At 38.4% G+C, this 27,678-nt stretch overlaps 2 protein-coding genes across 9 annotated transcripts in view; both read left to right on the plus strand.

Moving 5' to 3' along the window:
• DNA2 (DNA replication helicase/nuclease 2) overlaps positions 1 to 1,286 on the plus strand; it is a 38,520-nt gene extending 37,234 nt beyond the window's left edge. For 2 of the 3 annotated variants that reach the window (XM_070364670.1, XM_070364669.1), the window contains exon 20: positions 31 to 1,286. In XM_070364670.1, the coding sequence (XP_070220771.1) occupies positions 31 to 99 (69 nt within the window). In that variant the 3' untranslated portion in view covers positions 100 to 1,286. The remainder of the gene's footprint in view (positions 1 to 30) is intronic. The other variant, XM_005907318.3, reaches the window with a different exon arrangement.
• Positions 1,287 to 4,501: 3,215 nt separating this feature from the next.
• RUFY2 (RUN and FYVE domain containing 2) overlaps positions 4,502 to 27,678 on the plus strand; it is a 44,873-nt gene continuing 21,696 nt past the window's right edge. Inside the window, exons 1-13 of one of the 6 annotated variants that reach the window (XM_070364657.1) lie at positions 4,502 to 4,826; positions 6,703 to 6,876; positions 9,447 to 9,564; positions 16,403 to 16,504; positions 17,558 to 17,681; positions 17,857 to 17,918; positions 18,756 to 18,821; positions 19,302 to 19,371; positions 21,646 to 21,747; positions 22,022 to 22,138; positions 22,911 to 23,078; positions 24,470 to 24,567; positions 26,970 to 27,089. In XM_070364657.1, coding sequence (XP_070220758.1) covers positions 4,520 to 4,826; positions 6,703 to 6,876; positions 9,447 to 9,564; positions 16,403 to 16,504; positions 17,558 to 17,681; positions 17,857 to 17,918; positions 18,756 to 18,821; positions 19,302 to 19,371; positions 21,646 to 21,747; positions 22,022 to 22,138; positions 22,911 to 23,078; positions 24,470 to 24,567; positions 26,970 to 27,089 — 1,628 coding nt within the window. In that variant the 5' untranslated portion in view covers positions 4,502 to 4,519. Of the gene's footprint in view, positions 4,827 to 4,902; positions 5,261 to 6,702; positions 6,877 to 9,446; positions 9,565 to 16,402; positions 16,505 to 17,557; positions 17,682 to 17,856; positions 17,919 to 18,755; positions 18,822 to 19,301; positions 19,372 to 21,645; positions 21,748 to 22,021; positions 22,139 to 22,910; positions 23,079 to 24,469; positions 24,568 to 25,324; positions 26,891 to 26,926; positions 27,090 to 27,678 lie in introns of those variants that run through there. The other 5 variants (XM_070364658.1, XM_070364661.1, XM_070364660.1 and 2 more) reach the window with 5 other exon arrangements.

Genomic DNA, 27,678 nt, shown 5'->3' on the forward strand with positions numbered 1-27,678 from the left:
GTTAAATATATCTTCCTTAATTTATTTTATATCATTGATCTTCCATCAGGAGAACATGAAAGCCTTTGTCATCTATTGGGTGATTTCCAAAGAAAATAAAGCCCTGTTTTCCTTGCTTTTTTCATACCATGATGATCTCCTTTAACTATTGCTTATTATTTATAATTTGGATATGCTATAAAATCAGTGACTGGTTACACTGTGATGATAACTTTTATCCCAAGGGTAAGAAATGATGTAAATATATATACTCATTCAGAGTTCCAGTTTTTGGTTTTATTTATTTTTTTGGTATAACCTTGTTAAACATAACTCTACAACATTTAACATAGAATTTATTTTTTCAGTACAGGTGTACCCAAAACTAAAAAGTCTAAATTTATAGGCATTATACATGTGTCTCTGTAAGACGTAGAGTTTGATACACTTCTACCAGCTTTTAAAGATGGATTAACTTTTCAATCTGAGGTTTAAACTTTTAAGTTTAGATTTTTAAGATTAATTTGATCTTGTAGATTTTTATCCTGTTTTATTTGAAAAACTAGGTAAGAAAATGGATTTGTTTTTGTCATTTAAGCACAATCTTGTGATAATGAAAAGTATGATTCTCTTCTGTATTTTGAGGTCCCTGATCCAAAGGCCATTTTGGTGTTTTTTTCCTGACTTTTGCTTTCTGTTATCAGAGATGTTTTACAAAACTTTATACTTAGTGTTTTAAATTATTACTTATAAATTTATTATTTCCAACTAATTTCCCTTACTCTCCTAGTTATTTCCCCTTCCTCTCCCACTTTTTATTTTCAGTTTTTAGTGTTTTAGAGTAGATTTTGATATTAAAGAAAATAATAATTATTATTCTTTTGGGAAAAAATTTTGCTGAATTGATGACAAAAAAGGTGTATCCCTATTTTCATCTATTTATGTTCATATGCCCCTTTGTTTTGCGGCATTACTCAATTTTCCTTTTTTGTATGAAGATGTTTTATAAAACAGAATTATCTCAAGGTGCTTAGTTACTTATATGGTGACCAATTTTAGTGTATCCAACTTTGGGGGAGGATCTCTCATTCTCTCCAAGTTTGTTTTTTTTTTTTTTTAATGAGAAGTACATTAGAAATTGTTGCCTCTACCACACCTGTTTTTTAAAAAAATATAACTTGATGTTTTTATTAAATAAATTTTTTTTTACTCTAAGATCACACTGTGTCAATGATTAATACTAAATAATAATTAAGTTCAGGGTTGTCCACCATTTTTTCCAGTATTGAGAAGTGAAATATTGACAATGTTCTAAAGCTGAAACCAAGGCGTGCTGACATGCATAGGATGGAGCTGATCACGGAGAGACTATGGATTCGACAGGAAAAACAAGGAAGTTGCAGAGATAAGGCTTAAATTATTGGTTGGTTATCATTAATTTACATAACAGGAATGAATCTAAGATAATTTCAGTTCCTAGAATAAGAAAATTCTTTGGCTTCACTAATGGCTGCTTTACAGATTTGTATGGCCTGCACAGTAAAGCCCAGTGGAAGAAGAACCTAGGGAGGAGTTCCATGTTTATTGTCATTTGGGAATCTGTATTGATTACAAGATTCTAAGCACTTATTTCAAAGAAATAGGACTCATCTTTTATACATAAGATGCTGTGAGTTGGCGGGATTGAGTGAGCTGGAAGTTAAACCCAGACTGGGCCCTCAAATTGTTAATAATGCAGTTTATGCCATCCATGCCAAGGACTAAGGCGGCAATGGCTACCAGTCACTGATGTTATCGGACACTCAACTTTGTGCAGGTCCACGTCAAGAGCACCATTAGCCTAGACAAGGTCTTCCTTATGGTGGCAAGCCAGGTTGTGAGGAAAGGGTAGCCATTCCAGTGTCCCCATTCCTGAATCAGCTCAGAGTTCCTGTCTCCTGAGTTCTCTTGCTGCCTCTTCTGGTTCTCTTCTTTTCTTCTTCATCTCTCACTTTCTAAAGACTGGTCTTTCCCAGAGCTCTGTGTTTGGTCTGGTCCTGTTCTCCCTCCTTGGACAGTCATTGGCTTCAACCATCACCTTTGTGGCTGTTAACCAAATCTGTATACTCAGAACAGACTAATATTCTAGTTTAAAATTGTTCAGTGTAATAAGGTTTAAACATACACCCTAATTCCAAATTCTGTTCAATACAAGGTGACTAGAGTATCTGGCAAATGTGTATTTTGGAGCTTAACATCTCCCTCAAAGAGATATTTCTTAGCTTTAAATAAAGTGAGTCTATTACTGAACAAGATTTGTTTACTACTTGTTACAATGGGGGGAAAGCAATCTAGGAAATAAAACTTTTCCTTTGTTCTCATGGTTTTCTAAAATAAATATATAATCTTAATTTTACTTGCTTTTCTAAATGCACTTAGAATACAAATCCCTCCTTTTGTACTCATCATTTGGAGAGGAGAAAAATGAACATTCATTCATTTCAGTGTTTAACAGCAAGATAATGGAAGGGGTTAGACATGTGAGTTTTAGACTCCTTGAAGCACTGTAAAAATCACAGACAGGAACTTTTTTTGTCTAGCGGTTAAGACTCTATACTTCCAACGCAGGGCATGAGGGTTAAATCCCTGGTTGGGGCACTAAGATCCCACATCCCTCGGGATATGGCCAAAAAGTTAAAAAAAAAATACCCACAGATGTATTTTGAGATTATAAAAATAGAGGCTACTTTTTTATTAGTTCAGCTTATGGTTGTGTCAGTAGTACTGTGACTTTGGGCAAGTTATTTAATCTTTCTGAGGTTAGTTTTATCTGTAAAACAGAAGTAATTCCTTTCTCATGGGGTGGTTCTGAAAATCAAACGAGGCGTTGGCCTAGGAACTGACAGCCAAAGAAATGAAACTTGACATTATCTTTAATCACTTAAAATTCTGGGTGCAATAACAGGCCTAAATATGAAAGGCAAAACTATCATTCTTTTTTAAAATATTTATTTGTTTGCACGGGGTCTTAGTGGCAGCACCCTGGGATCTTTAGTTGTGGCATGCAGAATCTAGTTCCCTGACTGGGGATTGAACCCAGACCCTCTGCATTTGTGAGCTTGGAGTCTTAGTTGCTGGCCCACCAGGGAAGTTCTTGTAATTAGTAAAAGAAAAAAATCTTCATAACTTTGGAATAAGGAGGCTCCTTAAGATACTAAGGCATAAACTATAAATTTACTACAGGAAAATTAAGAATTTATATTTAGTCAAAAGTTGCCATAAGGAGAGAAAAAAAATTAGCCCAAAGTTATTGGCAACACACAACTGACATGAAATTAGTATGTAGAACATTAAGTAACTTGCACAAGTCAATAAAAAGGTAAGTCAATAGTAAAACAGGCACCATTTCTTTGTAAAAATGAAATTCCAAGTAGTAAACATAGAGTTCTCAATGTCATCAGTAATGAGAGAAATAAAAAATCTGCCATGCAATCTACCCACAAGACTGGCCAAAAAAATGAAGAAATCCTCACAATTCTAGGCATTACAATGGACACAGCAATAGAAAAACGACACTGCTGATAGTGTAAATTATGAGAAATTTTGAACACACTTTGGCATGAGTTGGTAAACTTAAAGAAAGGCATACTTGATTTTCAGTAAGTCTATTCTTTTTACATGGCCAAGAGACTCCTGCACGTAGGAACCAGGATGTACGTATAAACTGGAAACTCCTCATGGACATAGATGATGTTGAACACCAGAAACAAGTAATGTTCGTAATGGTATCCCAAAAAGTTTGTGAACAGGAAAAATAAACTACGTTGATTAGGGGCACATACTTATGTGGTGGTAGTAGCATGCAGAAAAGCAAGGAAACGACTCGGAATTCAGGATCACATTTACTTCTAGGGACATGGTGGCTAAAGGCTTCCCCCTACCCTCAAGATGACTCCTATGCTTGCTTGATCTGGTGCTCTTTATCCATCTGTTTATGATTCTTTAAACGTATAAGTATGCTTTATACATTTTTATCTATGTAGGGTTGTTTCACAATAAAAAATTAAAAACCAAAAGAAGTCAAGAAGCATGAGAACTGTACGCTGGCCAATGTGATGAGATAAACATCTCACCATTTCCACAAAACACCAGTCTGTTTCTAACTCGGCCACCATCTTAACAATTGCTGATCTAACTAGGTAACAGCTTACTTTCCGCAAATTGATACAACTTAAAACCTAGTGTCCATGAGGGATTTTTCCTCTCTGAAATGAGAAAACGCAGGTTTTATCTCTGCACCTTTGATTTCTGAGACTGTTCCTCCTTGCTTTTTATAAACCAGTGGACTTACTGGTTAAAATTTGGGCTAAATAGATTTCTGCCTACTGTTAATTGCTTCAGATTTTCTAAATTCTTTTGGTCCCCTACGAGTTACTGAAGCAGGGGCGCGGTCAGGTGTGTTAGATTAAACCCAGCTGGACCTTGCAGATGAAAACCTTTGCACGTGGCTTGCTCGCCTCCCCTTGGAAATGGAACCCTAGTGCTCCGGCGAAGCCCGCAAATGAGAGATCAGAGTCCGCCTTCTGGCGCCACAACCCGAGGTCTCCCTCACGCTCCTTCTTCCGGTCCGGCTGGACGCGGAGAGGCTCAGCGAGGGCGGATTTCTCCGAGGCCGGCTGCAGGCTCTAGAGTCCCCCGCCCGACGCGGGCGCCGCAGAACCACCTGGACGTCCTCCCGCCGCCGGGAGCGCTGTGGGCCGCAGCGGGCCTGGTTGCAGACGCCGTGGCGGCCGCCGCGCGCCCGAAGGGAGCTGCTGGCGGGGCCCAGGGAGTCCCCGCCCGAGACTGTATCGCCACCGCCGCCATGGGTAAGGGGAGCGGGCCGCGAGTGGACGCCCGGCCCTCCGTGCTGGCTGAGGCCGCGGCCAGGGGAGGCGGACTGGCGGTGTGGGCATCGAGGCCTGCGAGTCCAGACTGGGGTCCGAACCTGGGCTTGGGGCTGGGCGGGGGCAGCCGGGGACGCAGGGGCGCCCGGGGTCGCCATGGCAACGCGCGGCCGCCCCTCGTTCCCTCCAGCCTCCGCCCCAGTTCGGGGGCCTAATGGCCAAGGTTTCCCGGCTCGACGGCTTACAAGGAGCCAGCACAGGGCCAGCCGGGGTGCCGCTCCAGGGTCGGGGGAACAATCGGGGACGGGCGATGACTTTTCAGGTTTGGGGGAGGCGGAGGGAAGCGTCTCATGATTTGGCCTGGGTTCCGGACGCCGAGGGCGGGAGAGGGACAGCGATGCGGCGCAGGACCCCGGGTGAGCCCTCTGTGAGGGTGCTGGCGGTGTCCGGAGCCCTTGGGCAGTCTTGCTGTCTAGGAGGAAGGGAGGCAGGGAGGCAGGGAAGGGGTTCTAGGCCCAGGCAAGATGCTGGAACCCGGCATTGGCCGAGTGTGTGGGCCGCAACGCGGTCAGACGCATCCGCGAGCCCGGGCGGGGCGCGGCTCAGGTGTAAACGCTCTTAGGAAGCTGACGGCGCCCACCAGGACCTTCCTCCGAGCATTTAGTTATAAAGGAGCCGTTTGTCTTGATTGTCTCATTATACATTACATATTGTGATGGGCACTGTTAAGAAAAATGAGAATTGCTGCAGACTATGAAATATCGACTGGTTTCGTCTCCGAAAAAGGAGTCATATCACGATGCAGATTGGAAGAAATGATGTCTTGTGAGGAGATTCTCCAAAAGCTAGCTTGGCTATAGTATTTGTGACTGCATTTTTACGTTGCTTAGGATTCAGTGTCAGGCTTCACGCCTAGCTGTCTGTGATCAGAACTAGAATACTAGATCATTAGGAATCCTGGACTATTTATCCAGTGAAGAAAAAACTGACACTTGGTTTACTTGAACTAGGAAATTTGTCAAAAGACTGTGAGACGGTATACGAAAGTGCTTTATTTTTTGCACTTCATTTTGTCATCTGTGTTTGCTGAAAATATTTCTGCCAGCACAACAGTAATGAGAGTATGGGGAGCATCTGAATTTATAAGAAACTGAGGATAAAATTTGTATGGAAGAAAATCTTCTGTGAATTGAAAATATCAGTTAAAATCAATTTTTAAAAATGCATCCATTAACTTGGTATTTAACTGGATCAGCTGTATGGAAGGTCAGGGAACTTTCACGTGAAACTGGATCCTGCTTTTATTTCCTCTGGGGAAATGAGTCCCGGAATACAAAACTACAATTGCAATGAAAAAAGCAAGGTAGAGGGTTAAAATGAGTTAGAGTTGAATGGCTTTTCTTGTATCTCCCTGTTTTATTATTTACCTGTCATGTTTGTTGTGGGTGAAACTGGAATCTTAGAATTTTAACTACTTTTTATTTTATTGCCAGTTTATTCAGAGTACTTTTTTGCCTTTGAATTCATCCTTGACAGTTCCTGCTGTCCGCCTTTGTACCAGACCCTTAAACATTACTCCACACTTAAACTCCACAGAAAAATTGTAAAATGAATACTTGAGAATAGCCAATTAGCAGGATTTTGAGAATAATTCATAAACTTTAACTGGAGTGAGCATTGTCCTATGGTATGCATGAGACATAGAAAGAAAGTTAACTAGGGGTGTAGGTTAGTTAGGAAGACTTGTCCACCAAGGAGAAGCAGACCAGTCTTGGTTTTGTAGGGGAAGAAAATGGTTTGGATATTTTTTGATATCAGGTCTTGCAAGTGATGTTGGACTCCTTTCTTGTGCTTTCAGCTACAAAAGACCCCACAGCTGTAGAGAGAGCAAACTTGTTAAACATGGCTAAACTCAGTATCAAAGGACTCATTGAATCTGCTCTAAGTTTTGGCCGCACTTTGGATTCTGATTATCCCCCCTTGCAGCAGTTCTTCGTTGTTATGGAACATTGTCTGAAACATGGTCTTAAAGGTACTGGAAAATTTTTAAAAAATCAACTTTGGAGCGGCCCCCCTCCCATCTTAAACATCCTTAAAAATGTAATTTTTTTTTTTTGAGGCCATAATTACTGTCACTTTAAAAATGCTGGGTGGGTTGGTTTTTGGAGAAAATACCCTACTGCTTTATGTTTCCTCATGGGTGGTCTTCAGAAAATCCTTAGTGTTTTGTAAAACGTGTATTTGATTTAAATTATTTTCTCAGCATACTCTGAACTTTTTTCCATTTTATTTTTTTTTATTTTTTTCCATTTTAGAACAACTATAGAGTTATTTAGAAAAATTTAAGCTTGATAATGCTGGTATGAACTATTATTACTAGTTTGTGCTCTCTTCCGGAGAAGGCAATGGCACCCCACTCCAGTACTCTTGCCTGGAAAATCCCATGGACGGAGGAGCCTGGTAGGCTCCAGTCCATGGGATTGCTAAGAGTCAGGCACGAGTGAGTGACTTCACTTTCACTTTTCACTTTCATGCATTGGAGAAGGAAATGGCAACCCACTCCAGTATTCTTGCCTGGAGAATCCCAGGGACGGGGGAGCCTGGTGGGCTGCCGTCTATGGGGTCGCACAGAGTCCGACACGACTGAAGCAACTTAGCAGCAGCAGCAGCAGTGCTCTCTTCAACAAATACAATAAAACACTTGATTGTTGAAATATAAACCTCCTTAGTGCATCGGAGAAGGCAACGGCACCCCACTCCAGTACTCTTGCCTGGAGAATCCCATGGATGGAGGAGCCTGGTGGGCTACAGTCCATGGGGTTGCTAAGAGTCGGACACAACTGAGCGACTTCACTTTCACTTTACACTTTCATGCATTGGAGAAGGAAATGGCAACCCACTCCACTGTTCTTGCCTGGAGAATCCCAGGGACAGAGGAGCCTGTTGGGCTGCCGTCTATGCGGTCGCACAGAGTCGGAGACGACTGACGCGACTTAGCAGCAGCAGCAGCAGTGCGTGGAAAACATGTCTAGAAAAATTGTCCTCTGGATTGGGTTATTGTAGAAATGTGAGTACTCCCTGAAAATGATGATAATAGTCAATAATATTTCATAGTATATGTATAATATTTCATAGTATATGTATAATATTTCATAGTATATGTATAGTATTTCATAGTATATGTAGAATATTTCATGCTAATGCTAATGCTAAGTCATTTCAGTCGTGTCCAACTCTGTGTGACCCCATAGACGGCAGCCCACCAGGCTCCGCCATCCCTGGGATTCTCCAGGCAAGAATACTGGAGTGGGTTGCCATTTCCTTCTCCAATGCATGAAAGAGAAAAGTGAAAGTGAAGTCGCTCAATCATGTCCGACTCTTAGCGACCCCATGGACTGCAGCCTACCAGGCTCCCCTGTCCATGGATTTTCCAGGCAAGAGTACTGGAGTGGGGTGCCATTGCCTTCATAGCATATGTATAATATACATAATGTATAATATTTCATTATATATGCATACCATGACTTATTTTACTACTGTCCTCAATGTACACTTAGGTTACTTCCAGTTTTTATTATTAAAATTGTGCTGTAAGGACATCTTTGGATTTATACATTTGTACACGTGTACAAATGCTATGGTTTCATTAGGACTCCTTGGAGTCGAATATCTGGGTCAAAGGATAGAGGCAACTTCTGTCTATAAAGACTTCATTGATCAAACAACAGTGACTGTGTTTCTTTCCCCACATTTTTGCCAACTCTTCATAGTCCCACTCTCTGAGTACTTCTTTTAAAACATAAGGAAGTTGACAATCTTATCTTAGGCCTTGAGTTTAAATTTGTGTTTTGAAAAACTTCCTTTCTATTAAAAAAAAATAGTGACGTAGATCTTTATTTTCCTCCAACTGGCTAAAATTGAATTTGCCAAATGATGGCCCAAGTAGTTACATTTTAAACTCTTTTCTGAATTTATTTTCCTTTACTTCACAAAATATCATGAGGCATATTCTAATAGTCAAATGCGTATTTTTATGAATCATTGTAAAGCGACTTTGTGCTGATTGATTTTTCTTCCCAAAGAAAAATTACCTATCTTGTTGGGTGGTGCGTATCATAAGAGTACTGAATTTACAGGAGATTTGGTCAGTATTAAGAAAGAAACATAGTGATTTCATGGTTTTATATTACCCAAATCTTAGAAACAAATAAAAGGAAAAGTAAAGTTGCAATTTTTTTGTGTTTAAAAGTAAAATAACTATTTGTCTTTGGTTTATTTAATAAATTGGTAAAGATCAACCAACTAGGGCCACCAGTCTTATTTTGGTACTGGTAAAGAATGAGCCTCGTTGTTTTTTACTTTAATTGCCTACTTGCATATTTCTGATGTGGAAGAATGGCCAAGATGCATATTTCTGATAAGGAAAATATCAGAATCCTGAGAAACAGGCTTCTGTTCAGTCGGGCTATATAGTGACAAGAGAGGAAAGGCTGTCTGAAAAACTACGTTACGTTAGAAATGTTGAAACTAAATATTGAACAAGAAGTTACTACAGTTTTGCATGTTTAAGTTGTATGCATTTATTATATTTTCTTTTTAAAGTGAGAAAATCATTTCTAAGTTATAACAAAACTATCTGGGGCCCTTTGGAACTGGTGGAGAAGCTATACCCAGAAGCAGAGGAAATAGGAGCTAGTGTCCGGGATTTACCTGGTCTTAAGTAAGTAATCCTATTACTTGTTCATCCCTAACCGTAGACCTGTATTTACTGTTCCTTAAAAGTACCTCACACTCTAGTTTATTATATTCTCTCTGCCTTATGTAGCCTTCTTGCATTCTCTAATAAAATTCTGTTTACTATTAATCAGTTCAAATTTTATTTCCTTTATGAAATTTTTCTTAGCCCCTTCAATAAGAATTAAGTGCTCTTTCTTTTATATTCTTATCACTGTAATCACTCCTGTGTTGTACCACTTACTTAAATTCTGCATTGCATTGCAGGAAATAGGGAAGTTCTTTTAAGATAGGGTGTATCAATTACGCAGTTCTGTTTCCTGAGTCTAAAGCTAGTTTGCAGTAGTAGGCCATCAGTACTATTTAGGTTAAATCCAGGACAGAGGCTCAGGAGATTTGAATTCACCAATAAGCCATTTATATACCACAAGACTTGGGCAAATTACTTCTCTTGTTGTGAAAATTGGGATCTATAATATCACCTGCCTGATTGACCAGATGAAGGTAGAGTGGGCCCTTAATATCTGTAGGTTCTGCATCTGTGGATTTGACCAACTTTGGATCAAAACTGTTTGAAAAAGAGATTTTCTAGAAAGTTCCAAAAAGCAAAACTTGAATTTGTCACATGTGGGCAATTCTTTACATAGTATTTACATTGTATTAAGTATTATAAATAATCTAGAGATGATTTAGAATGTATGGGAGAATGTGCATAGGTAATACACAAATACTATGCTATTTTATAAGAGGGACTTGAGTATCCATGGATTTGGGTATCCGAGGGGGTCCCAATACTGAGGAGAAACTGTATATGAAATGTCTTAAAAGCTGAATGTTATAGCTAGTAACTCATGAATGTTGAAAAGTTTTTGCAGGTTTTTTGTTGTTAAGCCTGGGTTCTTATGTTCTTCAGGGTATGATTAAGATATAAGAGCTTCCTTTAATTATCTTAATTCTTGTGAAAGAGATAACTTTTTTAGAAAAAATGCTTACCATTTTTTGTCAGATTTATCAGTTTGCTTTCTCTTCAGTTCAGTTCAGTTCAGTCGCTCAGTCGTGTCTGACTCTTTGCAACCCCATGGACTGCAGCACACCAGGCCTCCCTGTCCATCACCAACTCCCGGAGCTTACTCAAACTCATGTCCATTGAGTCGGTGATGCCATCCAACCATCTCATCCTCTGTCGTCTCCTTCTCCTCCCGCCTTCCATCTTTCCCAGCATCAGGGTCTTTTCAAATGAGTCAGCTCTTTGCATCAGGTGGCCAAAGTATTGGAGTTTCAGCTTCAGCATCAGTCCTTCCAATGAATATTCAGGACTGATTTCCTTTAGGATGGACTGGTTGGATCTCCTTGCAGTCCAAGGGACTCTCAAGAATCTTCTCCAACACCACAGTTCAAAACCGTCAATTCTTCGGTGCTCAGCTTTCTTATAGTCCAACTCTCACGTCCATACATGACTACTGGAAAAACCATAGCCTTAATTAGACAGACCTTTGTTGTCAAAGTAATGTCTCTACTTTTTAATAGGTGGGCTTCTCTGGTGGCTCAGACGGTAAAGTGTCTGCCCGCAATGCGGGAGACCCAGGTTCGATTCCTGGGTTGGGAAGATCCCCTGGAGAAGGAAATGGCAGTCCACTCCAGCATTCTTGCCTGGAAAATCCCATGGACGGAGGAGCCTCATAGGCTACAGTCCATAGGGTCTCAGAGTCGGACACGACTGAGCGACTTCACTTTCAGTTTCACTTTCAGGTTGGTCATAACTTTTCTTCCAAGGAGCAAGCTTCTTTTAATTTCATGGCTGCAGTCAGCATCTGCAGTGGTTTTGGAGCCCCCAAAAATCAAGTCAGCCACTGTTTCCGCTGTTTCCCCATCTATTTCCCATGAAGTGATGGGACTGGATGCCATGATCTTAGTTTTCTGAATGTTGAGCTTTAAGCCAACTTTTTCACTCTGCTCTTTCACTTTCATCAAGAGGCTCTTTAGTTCTTCGCTTTCTGCCATAAGGGTGGTGTCATCTGCATATCTGAGGTTATTGTTATTTCTCCCAGCAGTCTTGATTCCACTTGTGCTTCCTCCAGCCCAGCGTTTCTCATGATGTACTCTGCATATAAATTAAATAACCAGGGTGACAGTATACAGCCTTGACGTACTCCTTTTCCTATTTGGAACCAGTTTGTTGTTTCATGTCCAGTTCTAACTGTTGCTTCCTGACCTGCATACAGATTTCTCAAGAGGCAGGTCAGGTGGTCTGGTATTCCCATCTTTTTAAGAATTTTCCACAGTTTGATGTGATCCACAGTCAAAGGCTTTGGCATAGTCAATAAAGCAGAAATAGATGTTTTTCTGGAACTCTCTTCCTTTTTCAATGATCCAGCGGATGTTGGCAATTTGATCTCTGGTTCCTCTGCCTTTTCTAAAACCAGATTGAACATCTGGGAGTTCATGGTTCACATATTGCTGAAGCCTGGCTTGGAGAATTTTGAGCATTACTTTACTAGCATGTGAGATGAGAGCAATTGTGCGGTAGTTTGAGCATTCTTTGGCATTGCCTTTCTTTAGGATTGGAATGAAAACTGACCTTTTCCAGTCCTGTGGCCACTGCTGAGTTTTCCAAATTTGCTGGCATGTTGAGTGCAGCACTTTCACAGCATCATCTTTCAGGATTTGAAATAGCTCCATTGGAATTCCATCACCTCCACTAGCTTTGTTTGTAGTGATGCTTCCTAAGGTCCACTTGACTTCTCATTCTAGGATGTCTGGTTCTAGGTGAGTGATCATACCATACTGATTATCTGGGTCGTGAAGATCTTTTTTGTATAGTTCTGTGTATTTTTGCACCTCTTCGTAATATCTTCTGCTTTTGTATATCCGTACCATTTCTGTCCGTTATTGTGCCATCTTTGCATGCAATGTTCCCTTGGTATTTCCAATTTTCTTGAAGAGATCTCTAGTCTTTCCCATTCTATTGTTTTCCTCCTATTTTCTTGCACTGATCACTGAGGAAGGCTTTCTTATCTCTCCTTGCTATTCTTTGGAACTCTGCATTCAAATGGGTATATCTTTCCTTTTCTCCTTTGCTTTTCACTTCTCTTCTTTTCACGGGTATTTGTAAGGTCCCCTCAGACAGCCATTTTGCTTTTTTGCATTTCTTTTTCTTGGGGATAGTCTTGATCCCTGTCTCCTATACAGTGTCACCAACCTCTGTCCATATTCTTCAGGCACTCTGTCTATCAGATCTAATTCTATGAATCTATTTGTCACTTCCACTGTATAATCGTAAGGGATTTGATTTAGGTCATATCTGAATGGTCTGAAGAGGAACTAAAAAGCCTCTTGATGTAAGTGATAGTGGAGAGTGAAAAAGTTGGCTTAAAGCTCAGCATTCAGAAAACGAAGATCATGGCATCTGGTCCTATCACTTCATGGGAAATAGATGGGGAAACAGTGGAAACAGTGTCAGACTTTATTTTTCTGGGCTCCAAAATCACTGCAGATGATGACTGCAGCCATGAAATTAAAAGACGCTTACTCCTTGGAAGGAAAGTTATGACCAACCTAGATTGCATATTCAAAAGCAGAGACATTACTTTGCCAACAAAGGTTCGTCTAGTCAAGGCTATGGTTTTTCCAGTGGTCATGTATGGATGTGAGAGTTGGACTGTGAAGAAGGCTGAGCACCAAAGAATTGATGCTTTTGAACTGTGGTGTTGGAGAAGACTCTTAAGAGTCCCTTGGACTGCAAGGAGATCCAACCAGTCCATTCTGAAGGAGATCAGCCCTGGGATTTCTTTGGAAGGAATGATGCTAAAGCTGAAACTCCAGTACTTTGGCCACCTCATGCGAAGAGTTGACTCATTGGAAAAGACTCTGATGCTGGGAGGGATTAGGGGCAGGAGGAGAAGGGGATGAAAGAGGATGAGGTGGTTGTATCGCATCACTGACTCGATGGACGTGATTCTGAGTGAACTCTGGGAGTTGGTGATGGACAGGGAGGCCTGCTGTGCTGCAATTCATGGGGTTGCAAAGAGTCGGACACGACTGAGCAACTGATCTGATCTGATCTGAATGGTCTAGTGGTTTTCCCTACTTTCTTTAAGTCTGCTTTCTCTTAGCTTTACGATTTAGGGTTTTGGGAATATGGTAATGTTTTCTGTTGTTACATCATCCAAATGTTTGCAAGTTATACTTGAGTGCTCAAAATAAATGGCAGTGTATCAGGGTAATACGATAACTTTTACATGAATTATCTCATTTAGTGCTTAAATCATTCTTAGAGTAGAGTTTATTAATAATTATATAGATGTGAAAAGTAAAGATCAAAGAAATTATAAGTGGCAGAGCCACAGATTTCCCTGTGGTGCAGTGGATAAGAATCTATCTGACAATACAGGGGACTCAGGTTCTTTCCCTAGTCTGGGAAGATTCCACATGCCATAGAACAGCTAAGCCTGAGTGCCACAACTACTGAGCCTGTGCTCTAGAACCCACTTCTAGAGCCCGGGAGCTGCAGCTACTGAAGTCCGAGTGCCTGGAGCCTGTGCTCCACAGTAAGAGAAGCCACCGCATGGAGAAGCCTGCATACCACAACCAAGAGTAGCCCCTGCTCACCAAAACGAGAGAAAACCCGCCCGAAGCAATGAAGACCCAGCACAGCCTAAGTCAATCAGTCAAGTTATTTTTTAAAAAATGGCAGAGCCAGGATTTAAACCCAGGTTTTAGAATTAAATAGCAAGTGATGTTCACACTTCATATTCCTCTCAGTGGTGTATAAGGTATCACAGTTTTTAACAGGGCTTCCCAGGTGGCCCAATGGTAAAAAAAAAAAAAAAAATGCCTGCCAGTGCAAGAGATGTGGGTTTGACTCCTGGTTTGGAAAGAGCCCACACTCTAGTATTCGTCTATGGAAAATTCCATGGACAGAGGAGCTTGGTGGGCTATAGTCCATGAGATCTCAGAGTCTGACACCCCTGAGTGATTGAGCACAGGCACAGTTTTTAAAGAGGAAAAGGGAATTTAAACTCCAGAAATGGAAGAATTGCTTTTTATTTTAATATGAAAATACATGTTCATGTTGTTTTTAAAAAGCCAGACTCTGCAAAAGTAAAAAGTATTTTCTGGAGAATAGTGTTCATTAAAATGCTAAGCAGAAGAAATATGTTAGCTGTTAGAAGTGACAATTAAGTTTTTTCCCACATTACCTGACAAAAAGTTTTCTGCATAAGAAAATATAAAAGTGTGAGTGATGTATTTCTCTTTAAAAAGTCATTCATACTCTGTAAGTCTTGGTTTTAATTTACTAAATGATAACTTGGATAAGAGAGATATGAGATTTATTTTTTTTTTAGCAGGAGAATACACCCACACTTTTATTTTCAATGAGTTTAAGTCCTTGAGAGGTATAACATCACATGAATTTTGTCTTCAATTGAAACCGTCTGGTGTCCTTTCACAGGCTCTGAAGAGCTCCAGTACCATAGTCCTTCATGTCTCAGCACAGAAAAGGAATTCAAGAGGCAGAGTGATTTATTAGAATAGGACACTTGTGAGTCTTACAAGTGAATGAGAAATACTGTGCCCGAGAACTTATTAGGTTACAGTTTTATAATCAAAGGAAAAGGGGGCAGGGGGGTGAAGACCTTTGTCTTTCTTCAGGAGACATCATGCTTCCATCATTAGTTCCTCCTCCAGGTTCAGCAGGGGAGTTTTCTTAAGTCTATGTCGTCAAGCTAGGTCCACAAATTACCTTTTTTTTTTTTTTTAATGTGTGCAGAGAGCATGTCCTGGGGATCATTAACATACTGAGCTCACCGGGCAGTATGTGAGTCTCACGCCACCGTTGTTTTATTGTTTAGGGGCACGTCTCTTGCTTCTGCTGCATAGTTTTGTGGTTAAGCAAACCTGCTTTCCTGAGTAATCATTAACTTACTGCGGTCTACCATATTTTTTCTATTTACAGTCCCCTAGTATTCTGTCCCTGTTACAGGACCTTAGCAGGACGGTGGCTTCAGAATTTGGCATAGGTCATGCCGCTGTTCCATGAGCATGGATTATCTTCTCCAGCTGGTTTTGTTCAGTTTGCCATGAGGAGATACTGTGGCTTGTGTTTTTTTTTGTTTGTTTGTTTTTTTACCTGGTACACATCAGTACATCTCTTGCCTAGATAGAATTAACTTTCATCTTGAGCACAAACACCTTCAGTTTTAAGAAGAGCTGTGCGCTCCCTCTGGTCTGAGACCCTGCTTATAGCCAGCAAAAATGGCCCTGGGCCACAACCTTTCAGACATATTTGTTGTATTAGTTTTGTTCCCAGCAGGCCTCCATGTTAGAGAGATTTAATGTTCTAAAGGACAACTGGGTTAAAGAAACATTTGAAAAACAGCAAGCAGCCTAATGATTCTAATTAGCAACTAGATACCTTCTTAGCATTGTTATGCTTTTTAAAATTCAGATACAAGGCTAGTTATTTTTTGAGGGCATCATACTGCCTTTACTGATGGATTTTGCATAATCATGTTTAGAGGGGTAAGCCTATTCTGACAAAATATATCTTGTAGAAATATCCTCCCTGTTTAGAGAGTCATTTCTTTAAAGGCATGAAGTGGTACCTAGATGTCCTGTAGGTTCAGGTTTACCTTAGAGACTTAAATAGCTCTTAGGGATTGGTTTGCATGATCAAAGAACTGACTTAAAGCTCTAGAAACAAAGGTAAAACCATGATTAATTGCCTTTTCTCATTATTAATGTGTGTCTCAACAAAGGTAGGAGATGTAGTCTATAATCTTTGGGCAGAGACTGTTTTCTGACCATTTGGTTTTGCTTTTCAGGACCCCCCTGGGTCGTGCAAGAGCGTGGCTTCGATTAGCCCTCATGCAGAAAAAAATGGCTGATTACCTGCGTTGCTTAATTATACAAAGGGATCTCTTGAGGTAATTACCATTAAATCATGTTCATTTTCATTTTTTATTTCATTTATATCCTGTCTTCCAAAAAGGATAGAAGATGTAGTATGAAAAGACACACAAAACACATCGTGATGGCATAAAATAAAAGGAGAAAAATGAGATAGAAAACCACGGTGGGGACATAACATAGATCAAGAACTAGCCTGAAAAATGAATACTGTAAGATTTTTATTGGCCAATAAGGTGGAAATTTGTCATATTTTTAATTTTTAATTTTTTAAGTTACAGTTAATTCTATGAATGGAAATTTGTATTGAAATTTGGGGCTTTAATTGAAGAGGTTTCTTTTTAGATCTTGAATATGCGAACCACTGCTTTGGCTGTATTGTGGGTATTTTTAAACTGTCTATTTAAATGGAAGGACAAATGTTTAAGACAGACTTTCAAAGCAAGGAGACTAGTTTTCAGAAGGAGTGGGCCTATGGCAGCCCCTCCATTCGGCCTTATTCTCTCAGAGTGCCTCTGTGATGTTCTGGAGAATCTGGTCATTTTTTATTTTACTCTTGACTCCAGGCCTCCCCGTCCATTACCAACTCCCAGAGTTCACTCAGACTCACGTCCATCGAGTCAGTGATGCCATCCAGCCATCTCATCCTTTGTCGTCCCCTTCTCCTCCTGCCCCTAATCCCTCCCAGCAACTCTTCGCATGAGGTGGCCAAAGTACTGGAGTTTCAGCTTTAGCATCATTCCTTCCAAAGAAATCCCAGGGCTGATCTCCTTCAGAACGGACTGGTTGGATCTCCTTGCAGTCCAAGGGACTCTCAAGAGTCTTCTCCAACACCACAGTTCAAAAGCATCAATTCTTCAGCGCTCAGCTTTCTTCACAGTCCAACTCTCACATCCATACATGACCACTGGAAAAACCATAGCCTTGACTAGACGGACCGTTTGTGTATAGAAAGGCTAATTTTAAGATACCTCACTTAATATTGGTTCCATGCTTGTTACAAGGTATTGAGATTTTACAAGTTAGTTTTTGAAATAAATTTACAATTTTTATTATTTTAATTTTCACAGTGAATTCTATGAGTATCATGCACTAATGATGGAAGAAGAAGGAGCAGTAATTGTTGGGCTGCTGGTTGGCCTGAATGTGATAGATGCTAATCTGTGTGTAAAGGGAGAGGATTTAGATTCACAAGTAAGTGAAAATGACTGGTGCCAAAGGCACAGTATTTTCATTTTGTACTCTTCCTCTTTGATCCAGGTGTAAACAGTGCTATTAAACACTAAAGAAAAATTAAGGGGGAAAATCAGTTGCATTTTGGAGGTACTTCTAGTATTTCTGCTCTAAGAAATAACTTTATTTATTTCAGGTTGGAGTGATTGATTTTTCAATGTATTTAAAGAATGAAGAAGATATTGGAAATAAAGAAAGGTATGATTTTCTTAAGTTATTTCACATACTGTATTTTAGTCTGAAGTATGACTTTTGGTCATACCATTAGTTCAGAGACTCATTTTATTTATTTATTTATTTTTTGGTTGTGCTTCAAGGCTTATGGGATTTTAGTTCCCCAACCAGGTATCAAACCCAGGCTCTTGGCAGTGGGAATGTAGAATCCTAACCACTGAACTGCCAGGGAATTCCCCAGAGACCCATTTTAATTGTCAGCTCTCATTTATGTGATAAAAGAGATATAAGTTTATTATTCATAAACTTACAAATACTAGTTTAAGACTTGTGTTTAAAATAAACTTATTTGGTCTACTAAAGAGAAAAGATAATTATGTAATATGAGAGGTGCTAATTATTGCTACAATGGCAGTCCATCACAGTATATAAATGTATTAGATTAACATGTTGTATACTTTAAATTTACACTTCATATGTCAAATATATTTCTTAAAAAATAAATGCAAAAAACTTAAAAATATACTAATGGTATTGTTTAATATTAGCATGTAATTTATTTAACAAAGGTTAATAGTTTTTTAGTTTATAGCTTACTGCTATTTGATTATAAAGATTGTTGAATTTTATTTGAAAGGCAAGATAATGTTGGACAGGGAAGCCTGGTATGCTGCAGTCCATGGGATCGCGAAGAATTGGACATAATTGAACAACTTAACTGAACTGAAATGTTTTCCGTTATGGTTTCACAACAGTTTTAGATGATTTAGACCTTTTGTGTATTTCTTGTTTGTTTGTTTTTTTGGCCACCCAGTAGATTCTTTTCCAATTAACTAAAAGCTGCTTTCCCCCCTCCTCTAGGAATGTTCAAATTGCTGCAATATTAGACCAGAAGAATTATGTTGAAGAATTAAATAGACAACTGAAGTAAGTATTATGGACACATAGATACTTAATACATTTTGGATATTGTCTTAAGTTTTTTTTTCCCCTTTTAGGTCATCTTAACCCTATTCCTTTTTTATAAGCATTTGAAAAGGGGTTGAGGGGATAGAGAGTGAATGGAAATTAAGAATACAGAAAATTATTTGAAATAATTGATTTTCAGCAGAAAATGAGAGTTATATTTTTAAATAGAATCTTCAGAGACATTTGAAAATAGAATTTCAGACTTATCACTCTACCTTCGAGCAAAAAGGCTAGGTAGGGTGAAAGTTTATGTCATTTTGGTGATTCAAAAATTAATTTTTCCTACTTTAGAGGACTTCATGTGTAAGTGTGGCAATAAAAAATTCAGACAAGGCAGTTGGTGCATGTCAGTCAACATGATGAGTCCAAGATAACAAATTTTTTCTTGCCTTTGTGAGTTTGTGTGATTCTGAATGAGTTTTTCTTTATCAATTTCAGCAGCACAGTCAGCAGTCTCCATTCAAGAGTTGACTCATTAGAAAAGTCAAATACTAAGCTGATTGAAGAGGTATTGTAACCCAGCCATGGATGATTGTCTTCCAAGGACCTAGTATTGGCGATCTTTTTCCATTTTAAGTATGAATGCGCTAAGCACGTGCACATGTGTGAGCACACACACAAACACATTTTCATCATTATGATGAAATACTTGTAATTGATCATCATAAGTTCTAGAGAAACCACATATTATTCTCGGGCAAGTCCTCAGGTGAATCTGTGAATTATTGAGATACCCAACTTCTAGAAATGAGCTCCCCAATGCAATGCATACAAACTCTTCTATAAATAAACTGTAAATCTCATTTCTCGACTTGGATGACCTATATTTAAATAGTGGAATCACCTATAGTTAGAAATTGCCATTAAAATGATCCTGTCCCCCTTGTTCCCATATTCAGATTACTTTTCCTTACAAGCATCACTCCATGATCATGTCCACCCTTTCTCTAGCCTCCCATGTGTGAAACTCATCTGATGTACTCTGGTTTTCTGCATTGTCAAAGTAGCTGTTTAACGGTCACAAGTCAGAAATGTATCTCAGCTTTTTTGTTTTAACTTTTAAAAAAATGTTCTGGTCATGCCATACATCTTGCAGGATCTCAGTTCCCCGACCAGGGTTCGAGCCAGTGCCACGCAGTGACAGTGCAGAGTCCTAACCACTAGGCAACCAAGGAACTCCCTCACATCTCTCTCTCTCTTTTTTTTAAAATTTATTTATCTTTTAATTGAAGGATATTTGCTTTACAGAATTTTGTTGTTTTCTGTCAAACCTCAACATGAATCAGTCATTGGTATACATATATCCCCTCCCTTAAGAACCTCCCTCCCCATCCCACCCCTCTAGGTTAATACAGAGTCCCTGTTTGAGTTTCCTGAGCCAAAGAGCAAATTCCCATTGGCTATCTATGGGCTTCGCAGGTAGCTCAATGCAGGAGATGCAAGACAGATGTGGGTTTGATTCCTGGGTCAGGAAGATCCCTTGAAGAAGGAAATGGCAACCCACTCCATTATTCTTGCCTGGGAAATCCCTTGGACAGAGGAGCCTGGTGGGCTGCAGTCCATGGGGTCGCAAAGAGTTGGATACAACTGAGCACACACACGCCACGTTGCTTTTGAGATTTAAAAAAAAACAACAAAAACGGCCTAGCCACAGAATTACCACAGGGGCTTCCCTAGTAGCTCAGACAGTAGAGAATCTGCCTGCAATATGGGAGACACAGGTTCGATCCCTTGGTTGGGATTCCCCTGGAGAAGGAAATGGCTACCTACTCTTGCCTGGAAAATTCTACAGACAGAGGAGCCTGGTGGGCTATGTCCATGGGGTCAAAAAGAGTCGGACATGACTGAGTGACTTTCACTTAACCATAGGATTGGTTTCCGTTGTCAGAGTTACTTAGGCTCCAGGAAGAAATATGTATTAGAACTATGAATTCTGTTTTCCATGTTAATTAGAATCCACATTCTTTTAGAACTGACCCACTTGTCCCAAACCAGGAAGCACGTGATTGTTTGCATGAGTTTTCATTGTGGTAGTTTAGGACCATTTGATAGTGTGATAGATTGGGACCATTGGAGAGAGCTGCTCACTAGTTTTGCCTCTTCTTGACCATAGGGGCACTGTGAAGTTCAAATTGCATTTCTGACAAAGTTTTTAGAAATTTATTTGCAAGCCAACATTGGGGATTGGTTTCTGTTTTCCTCTCCTAGAATCCCTTTTTTCCTTTTAGGCTTCAGAGCCAAGTCACTTACTTAGTCATTCGTATTTAATTTCATTCATATTTAACTCTGGTGGTGAGAGCTGTCTTATATTTGTGATGATCACTCAGTGTGCCCATATTTCACAAGGTTGCCCTGTTTGGTTATCATGAATGTCTGTATTACATTTTCAATTATAGCACAACTTTCCTTATAGATGTTGTTGTCTTTGCACAAGTCTTTACAGTCTTATTGTTTAACATATAAACAGTTGTCTTATTGTTTAGCCTATAATTCTTCATATGCTTACTCATGCGCTTTGTATTCAGGACATATTGTAAGTCATATAAACAATATGTTTCAGCTGACATACGATTTGGCTAACAAAAGGAAATAGAAATAGAGTTTCTTTAGTTGGTATCTTGGGATAATAGCATTTTTCTTATGAAAATTTCTGTAGATGTGAGAGACATTTTACAAGTTTTAGAATTTTATCTTCTGTTGTGAATAGCCATGAACATAAACTGTAAAGCGAGTATAAATAAAAATGTTTAAAATCCTTTTTTATTCCTCATTTTATTTTTAGTTAGCGATAGCAAAGAATAATATCATTAAACTCCAAGAAGAAAATCATCAATTACGAAGTGAAAATAAATTGATTTTAATGAAAACACAGCAGCACCTAGAGGTAAGTATAGACTGATTACAAACAGATTGACTTGCATCAGAAATAGCCACTTTGGGGGCTTTTGCATAGACTGGATATTTCTGTGCTGTATTAACTAATAGAAGTGATTATAGAATGGATTTATCAGATGGCACTAGTGGTAAAGAACCCACCTGCCAGTGAAGGAGTCATAAGATAAGAGACTTGGGTTCGATCCCTGGGTTGGGAAGATCCCCTGGGGAAGGCATGGCAACACACTCCATATAGAGTAAAACATTTTATGTTTTTGTCCTAGGTTACCAAAGTAGATGTGGAAACTGAGCTTCAAACATATAAGCATTCCAGGCAAGGGCTAGATGAAATGTATAATGAAGCCAGAAGGCAGCTTCGAGATGAATCTCAGTTAAGACAAGTAGGTTGCATTACAGTTACATTAGCAAAAATGATAATAATTTACCCATAAGCACTGGTTAAAATCTCTATCAGACCTTCCTTGGCGTGAGATAACAATCTCATTCCCTTAATTCCTTCTAACTTTTTAAACTCCCACTGTGTCTTTTATAAGCAGTGTTTTTAAACAGTGTTATAGTCAGTTTGTGAAATAGTGCATTGTGACCAGCATTACAGAAAATAGTGATGTATTCAGATATCAATATCAAAACAGTAAAATCTTATTTAAAGTTAACTTATTTTTTAACCTTTTAGGTTATGAAATATCAGCAGAAAAATACAGGTTTGTAGCTTGATGGATTATAAATACCTGTGTAACCAACCCCGGTCAAAAAGAGAGTCGAGAAACATTTGTCTTAAGATCCTCTGATATAAAATTCTTTAAGAAAAGAAATAAAACTTTGTGAAATGGTGTTTTTGACTTACCTCTGGCCTTATGTGGACTATGTCGTTTCTTTAGGGAAAATTAATACTGAGTTTATGAGGCTTAAAAGTCTATAATTCTTGAGCCAGTAGAATAGTGATAATTAATAGATTTGTAAAATGCTTTCATTTAACAAAATGTGCCTTTGAAAATATAGAACGTTGTTATAGGGCCTAGCTGATTTCGTTTAATGGGGCTTATAACTCAAAAGCAGTAGTCTGCATAGTGATTCTTGGTCTAATTAAACTGTTGTGTATCTGACTTTGACATCCTGAAACAGTGTGTGAGTTGAGGCTGTGTTGAATTGCAGGATGTGGAGAATGAGCTGGCAGTACAAGTTAGTATGAAACATGAGATTGAACTTGCCATGAAGTTGTTGGAGAAAGATATCCATGAGAAACAAGATACTCTGATAGGCCTTCGACAACAACTGGAGGAAGTTAAAGCAATTAACATAGAAACGTATCAGAAGTTGCAGGTAAGGAATATTCTTAAAATCTTGGAATTTCTTGTTATATGAATTAAGAACGAATATTTGTATGAAGGGTTTGATTTTGAAGAGATGAATTCATTGTAATTGTGCCATTTTATTAGTAAAAATCAGTGGCTTTTTTCCTAAATGGAAGCTGAAGAAATGTAATAATGCCAAAGAACAGACAAAAATCACCCGAATTTGTTTCTTGATGTAGACAGGTTAACAGATGAAGATTAAATCTTTTGGGAAAATTTAATCAAAATATGCAAGACATTTTTAAAAATTTCTTTGCACAATATAGTCCTGAGAGAGATTTAATTTTGATTGAAATGCTTCACTGTAATTGTTATGAGTTTTCTGATAAAGTGATGTTGCTGTTAAGTAGACATGTTGCCAAAAGCCTTTTACAATTTAATTTGAAAAAATCAGTGTATTTTCCAAGAGTTTATTCTGGCATCTCTGAAAACATTGAAGGTTGAGGGTTTTTATTCCCTTTATTATTAATGTATCTTTTTCTTGACTGCACTGCATGATTTATGGGATCTTAGTTCCCCAACCAGGAACTGAACCCATGTTCTCAGCAGTGAAAGCTCGGAGTCTTAACCGCTGGACTGCCAGGGAATTCCCCCTTTATTACACTTTAAATGAAGACTAATAGTAGTACTGCTTTAGATCTAGAAGTATTTTATTTTTAATTTATTGTTTTTTAACTGAAGTATAGTTGATCTACTATGTTGTGTTAATTTCTGCTCTATAGCAAAGTGACTCATTTACACATATACATTGTTGTTTATATTCTTTTCCATTATAATTTATCCCAGGATATTGAATATAGTCCCCTGTGCTATGCAGAGGGCTTTGTTGTTTATCCATTCGATGTGTAATAGTTTGCATTTACTAACCCCAGACACCCTGTCCATCTCCTCCACCCACACACATGGCAGTGAAAAGTATGTCCTCTATGTCTGTGAGTCTGTTCCATAGATATGTTCATTTGTGCCATATTTTATATTCTACATGTAAGAGAGAACATGGTATTTGTCTTTCTCTTTCTGACTGACTTCACTTAGTATGATAGTCTCTAGTTGTATCCACGTTGTTGCAAATGGCATTGTTTCATTCTTTTTTTGATGGCCAAGCCGTATTCCACTGTATAAATATACCACATCTTTATCCATTCATCTTTCAGTGGACATTTGGGTTATTTCTATGTTTTGGCTATTGTGAATAGTGCTACTGTGAACTTAGGGGTGCATCTAGGAATATTTTAATCTGTAAATAAAGGCTGGTCGTTTCAAAATAACAATCCCATTGCAAAATGGTATACAAAGCTTATACATATTTGGGTTTAAAAAATTCAAAGCCACTGTAGCTTTTAAGTTTTTTCTAAATAGGGTTCTGAAGATGGTTTGAAGGAAAAAAATGAAATAATTGCCCGACTGGAAGAAAAAACCAGTAAAATTACTGCAGCCATGAGGCAGCTGGAACAAAGGTACAGCATTTCCAATCTTAGTTTCTTTTTTACTTTCTCTGTCCCCCCTTTTCTTTATTCAACTCTGACACCTGCCACAAAGACCATTAGGAAAATTTAGATTAGGACTTTTTTTTTAAAGCCCAGCAGAATTTTGCCTTTTTTTGTTTTGGTTGTTGCATGGAATCAAGTTGCTTTATATTAGCCTGATTCATTTGTCTTTGCCATTTTGCAGACTTTTTAGAAAGGCCTAATATTGGCAATTTTATATGGTTTAATTGTATTACATAGGACAAATACACAAACAAAACCTCGAAAAAGTGAAAAACGAACAAAATCCATGATTGAATTATCCCTGATTGATTTCCATGCGTATAGATCGTCATATCCCTTGTCATTCACCATCTCTTATCTGAAAGCAAGCTTTCTGAGTTGGCAGTTTAGTTGTGTTTCTTTGAGCTAGGCCCCTCAACCCCACCCAAGAAATAATTTTGTTTAAATTGAATTGTTTTATATTGGCATTTTTCACTTTTATTGTTGGAAAATGTAATGTATTTCCATTGACCTGTCATGTTGGTGTCAACATATGTCTTATCATTGCTTTCTTTGAATCTACTTATGAAAAACATAACTATTAATGCTTTATTGACATGAATATTCTTTTATTGACATCCTCTTTCTTCTTTTTTCTTTTTTGTTTTCTTTATCCCCATTTTTACATTTTGGACATCTTTATTACCTTTTTCTGTCTTTGATTTCTGTCCATTCCATTATGAAGTGACAATGATTTGTTAACTCAAACTAGAACAATTGCAATGTCATTGGTGAAATGTGCCAGCAGTGACACTCAGGACCAGTATAAGCTGGTCAAAGATATATCTTTCTGAAAACCACTTGTATTTAAACAGACTGAAAGAGAATCAACATTTTTATAATATATTAAATCGAAAAATAATTTACGCTATTATGTATTCTGAAAGGAACCCTGTACACTTTTTGATCAGCTGCTGTGGTAGTACATTGCCATAAAGCAGAGTGGGTGCACTTGGATTTCCAAAAACACATTCCTCAAACCTTGTGCACAAGGGCTTATTTGAGTATTGACCCTTTGGAGGTCAGAATTTTCAAATGCAGTTTTATCTTTTTAGCTACTTTTTGATGAAAAATATAAAAATTGTTTAATAAGTTATCCTTTGGTTTCACAATGTGTTGGCACAGTTTTTTCCCCCATTGGCCCACTCTTTATTTACTAGCCCCTTTACTGATTTTTGAGTACGTTTTAAAGTAGTTTATAACTCAGATTGGCCGTCATCTTACGCTTTAGCTCCTTGACTTTCCAGTTCCTCTTAGCCCTCTTCTATAATAGCACAACTTCACGGCCTACCTCATTTTGACTTTTTTTTCATTTCTGTACCCTTTGAGAAAAGCTTGGGTATCCCGTCTCCCCGTTTTAATATTTTAGATTTAGAGATAACTTGAATGTTACCCTCTTTTCTTTGAAAGTGGCCTTTATATTTTTGGATTGTGTGAGGGTTGCCCCATGGGCATGGATTTTAAAGAAGAAAAGAGGTAACTTTTTTGGCTAGTTGAACAGAAATTTCTCTTAGATATTCCCTTCAAGGACTTAATGTCCCTTGAATTCTTGGGAGATGTTTTCTTATACAATTAGTGATGTTAAATCTAAGAAATCCTAGATGGCCGTAGGAGACAGGGAGTGGAGCTGAGCACAAGGAGAAGCAATGACATAAATAAAAGGAGAAAAAAAAAATCTACATTTTAAGCTAATTTTAAAAATTCAGTGATGAGGAGCAACAATGATCTCTAGCAAATGTTGCCAACTAGTACTAAATTCTTTTGCATCCTAAAACACATACATATACACACACATAGCATTGGCATACTCTAGGAAGTGCATAAAGATTCTATAGGGAGGACTTGGCTGTAATTTGAAGCAATCGCAGGTCTTTGCTCTTGGCCTTGTAGCACACTTGATTCCTGGCATACACATCCTAACATAATATATAACAATGTGGCTTCTTCACCTAGTGTAGACATAAGTACTGTACTTTTCATGGTTTTGTAAAAAGGCAGTAATGCACGTATTATACTTTGAAAATTAACTCCTTATGCTTTACATAAGTGGTAAAGGCTATATCGCTTTGCATTGTTAATTACGAACAAGAAATAAAGCAAATTTGAAGATAGTATTCTGGGCATATTATGTATTATATTGAAAAAAATCACAAAACAATTTCTAGACATTGTGTGGCTCTTTCACGTTTGAGTTTGTGAGTTTTTCCCCAAACTTTGTTTTCATTTAGAAATGTTTCTATTTCCCCGTTTTTCTTTTATTTGTCTTCTTCACCCTTTTACACCCTAGTTCTAGCCTCAGTTTTACCCAAAGTTGATTTGAATTACACCAGATTGCAGCAAGCAGAGAAGGCGCAAATGGAAATTGAAGATGAGGACAAGAAATATCTACAAGAGTATCAGAGTAAATTCGACAGTCTGCAGAAACAAATCTCCCAAAAGGAGAAACAGCTGTGAGTATTTTACTTGGAAATAAATACTCGTGTTAATATAATTTCCCCCTCTTTTCCTCCACCTTTTTTTGCATGCAATGGAAGAAAACCTGTGTTTTCATTTATTTAACGATGCTGGCTAGATTGTAGAGTTTTCCTTCAAAAAAAAAAAAAAAAACCAAAACAAAACTAGAAAGCACAGTTGTGATAAGACTTATGTTTTTGCTCCCTTTATTGTTTATAGAGTTACTTTCAACCGTCTTGCTATCTTCTTGCTCACGGAGAGTTTTATTCTTTATGGTTGTTCAGCATTAATCTGATGGCCATTATGTTTCTAAATACTGAGTATAATAGACCTTTGTAACTCCATGGAGTTTATATTATCAAAGAACATGATGTTTTCTGAGAATATTTTTATTAGTACTTCATATGATAGATCTACATATTACCAGCTAGGAAAGATGCCAAAAAAACAAGCTGTAGGTGAAGTTTTATCCCATTTTTTATAAAATTAAAACTGCATAGGTGTGTATTTACGTGAAGAAAAGTTTTAAGAATATAGATTCTGGGGACTTCCCTGGCGGTCCAATGATTAAGACTCCATGCTTCC

This window comes from Bos mutus, chromosome 28 (assembly GCF_027580195.1).
Source record: "Bos mutus isolate GX-2022 chromosome 28, NWIPB_WYAK_1.1, whole genome shotgun sequence".
Lineage (NCBI taxonomy): Eukaryota > Metazoa > Chordata > Mammalia > Artiodactyla > Bovidae > Bos > Bos mutus.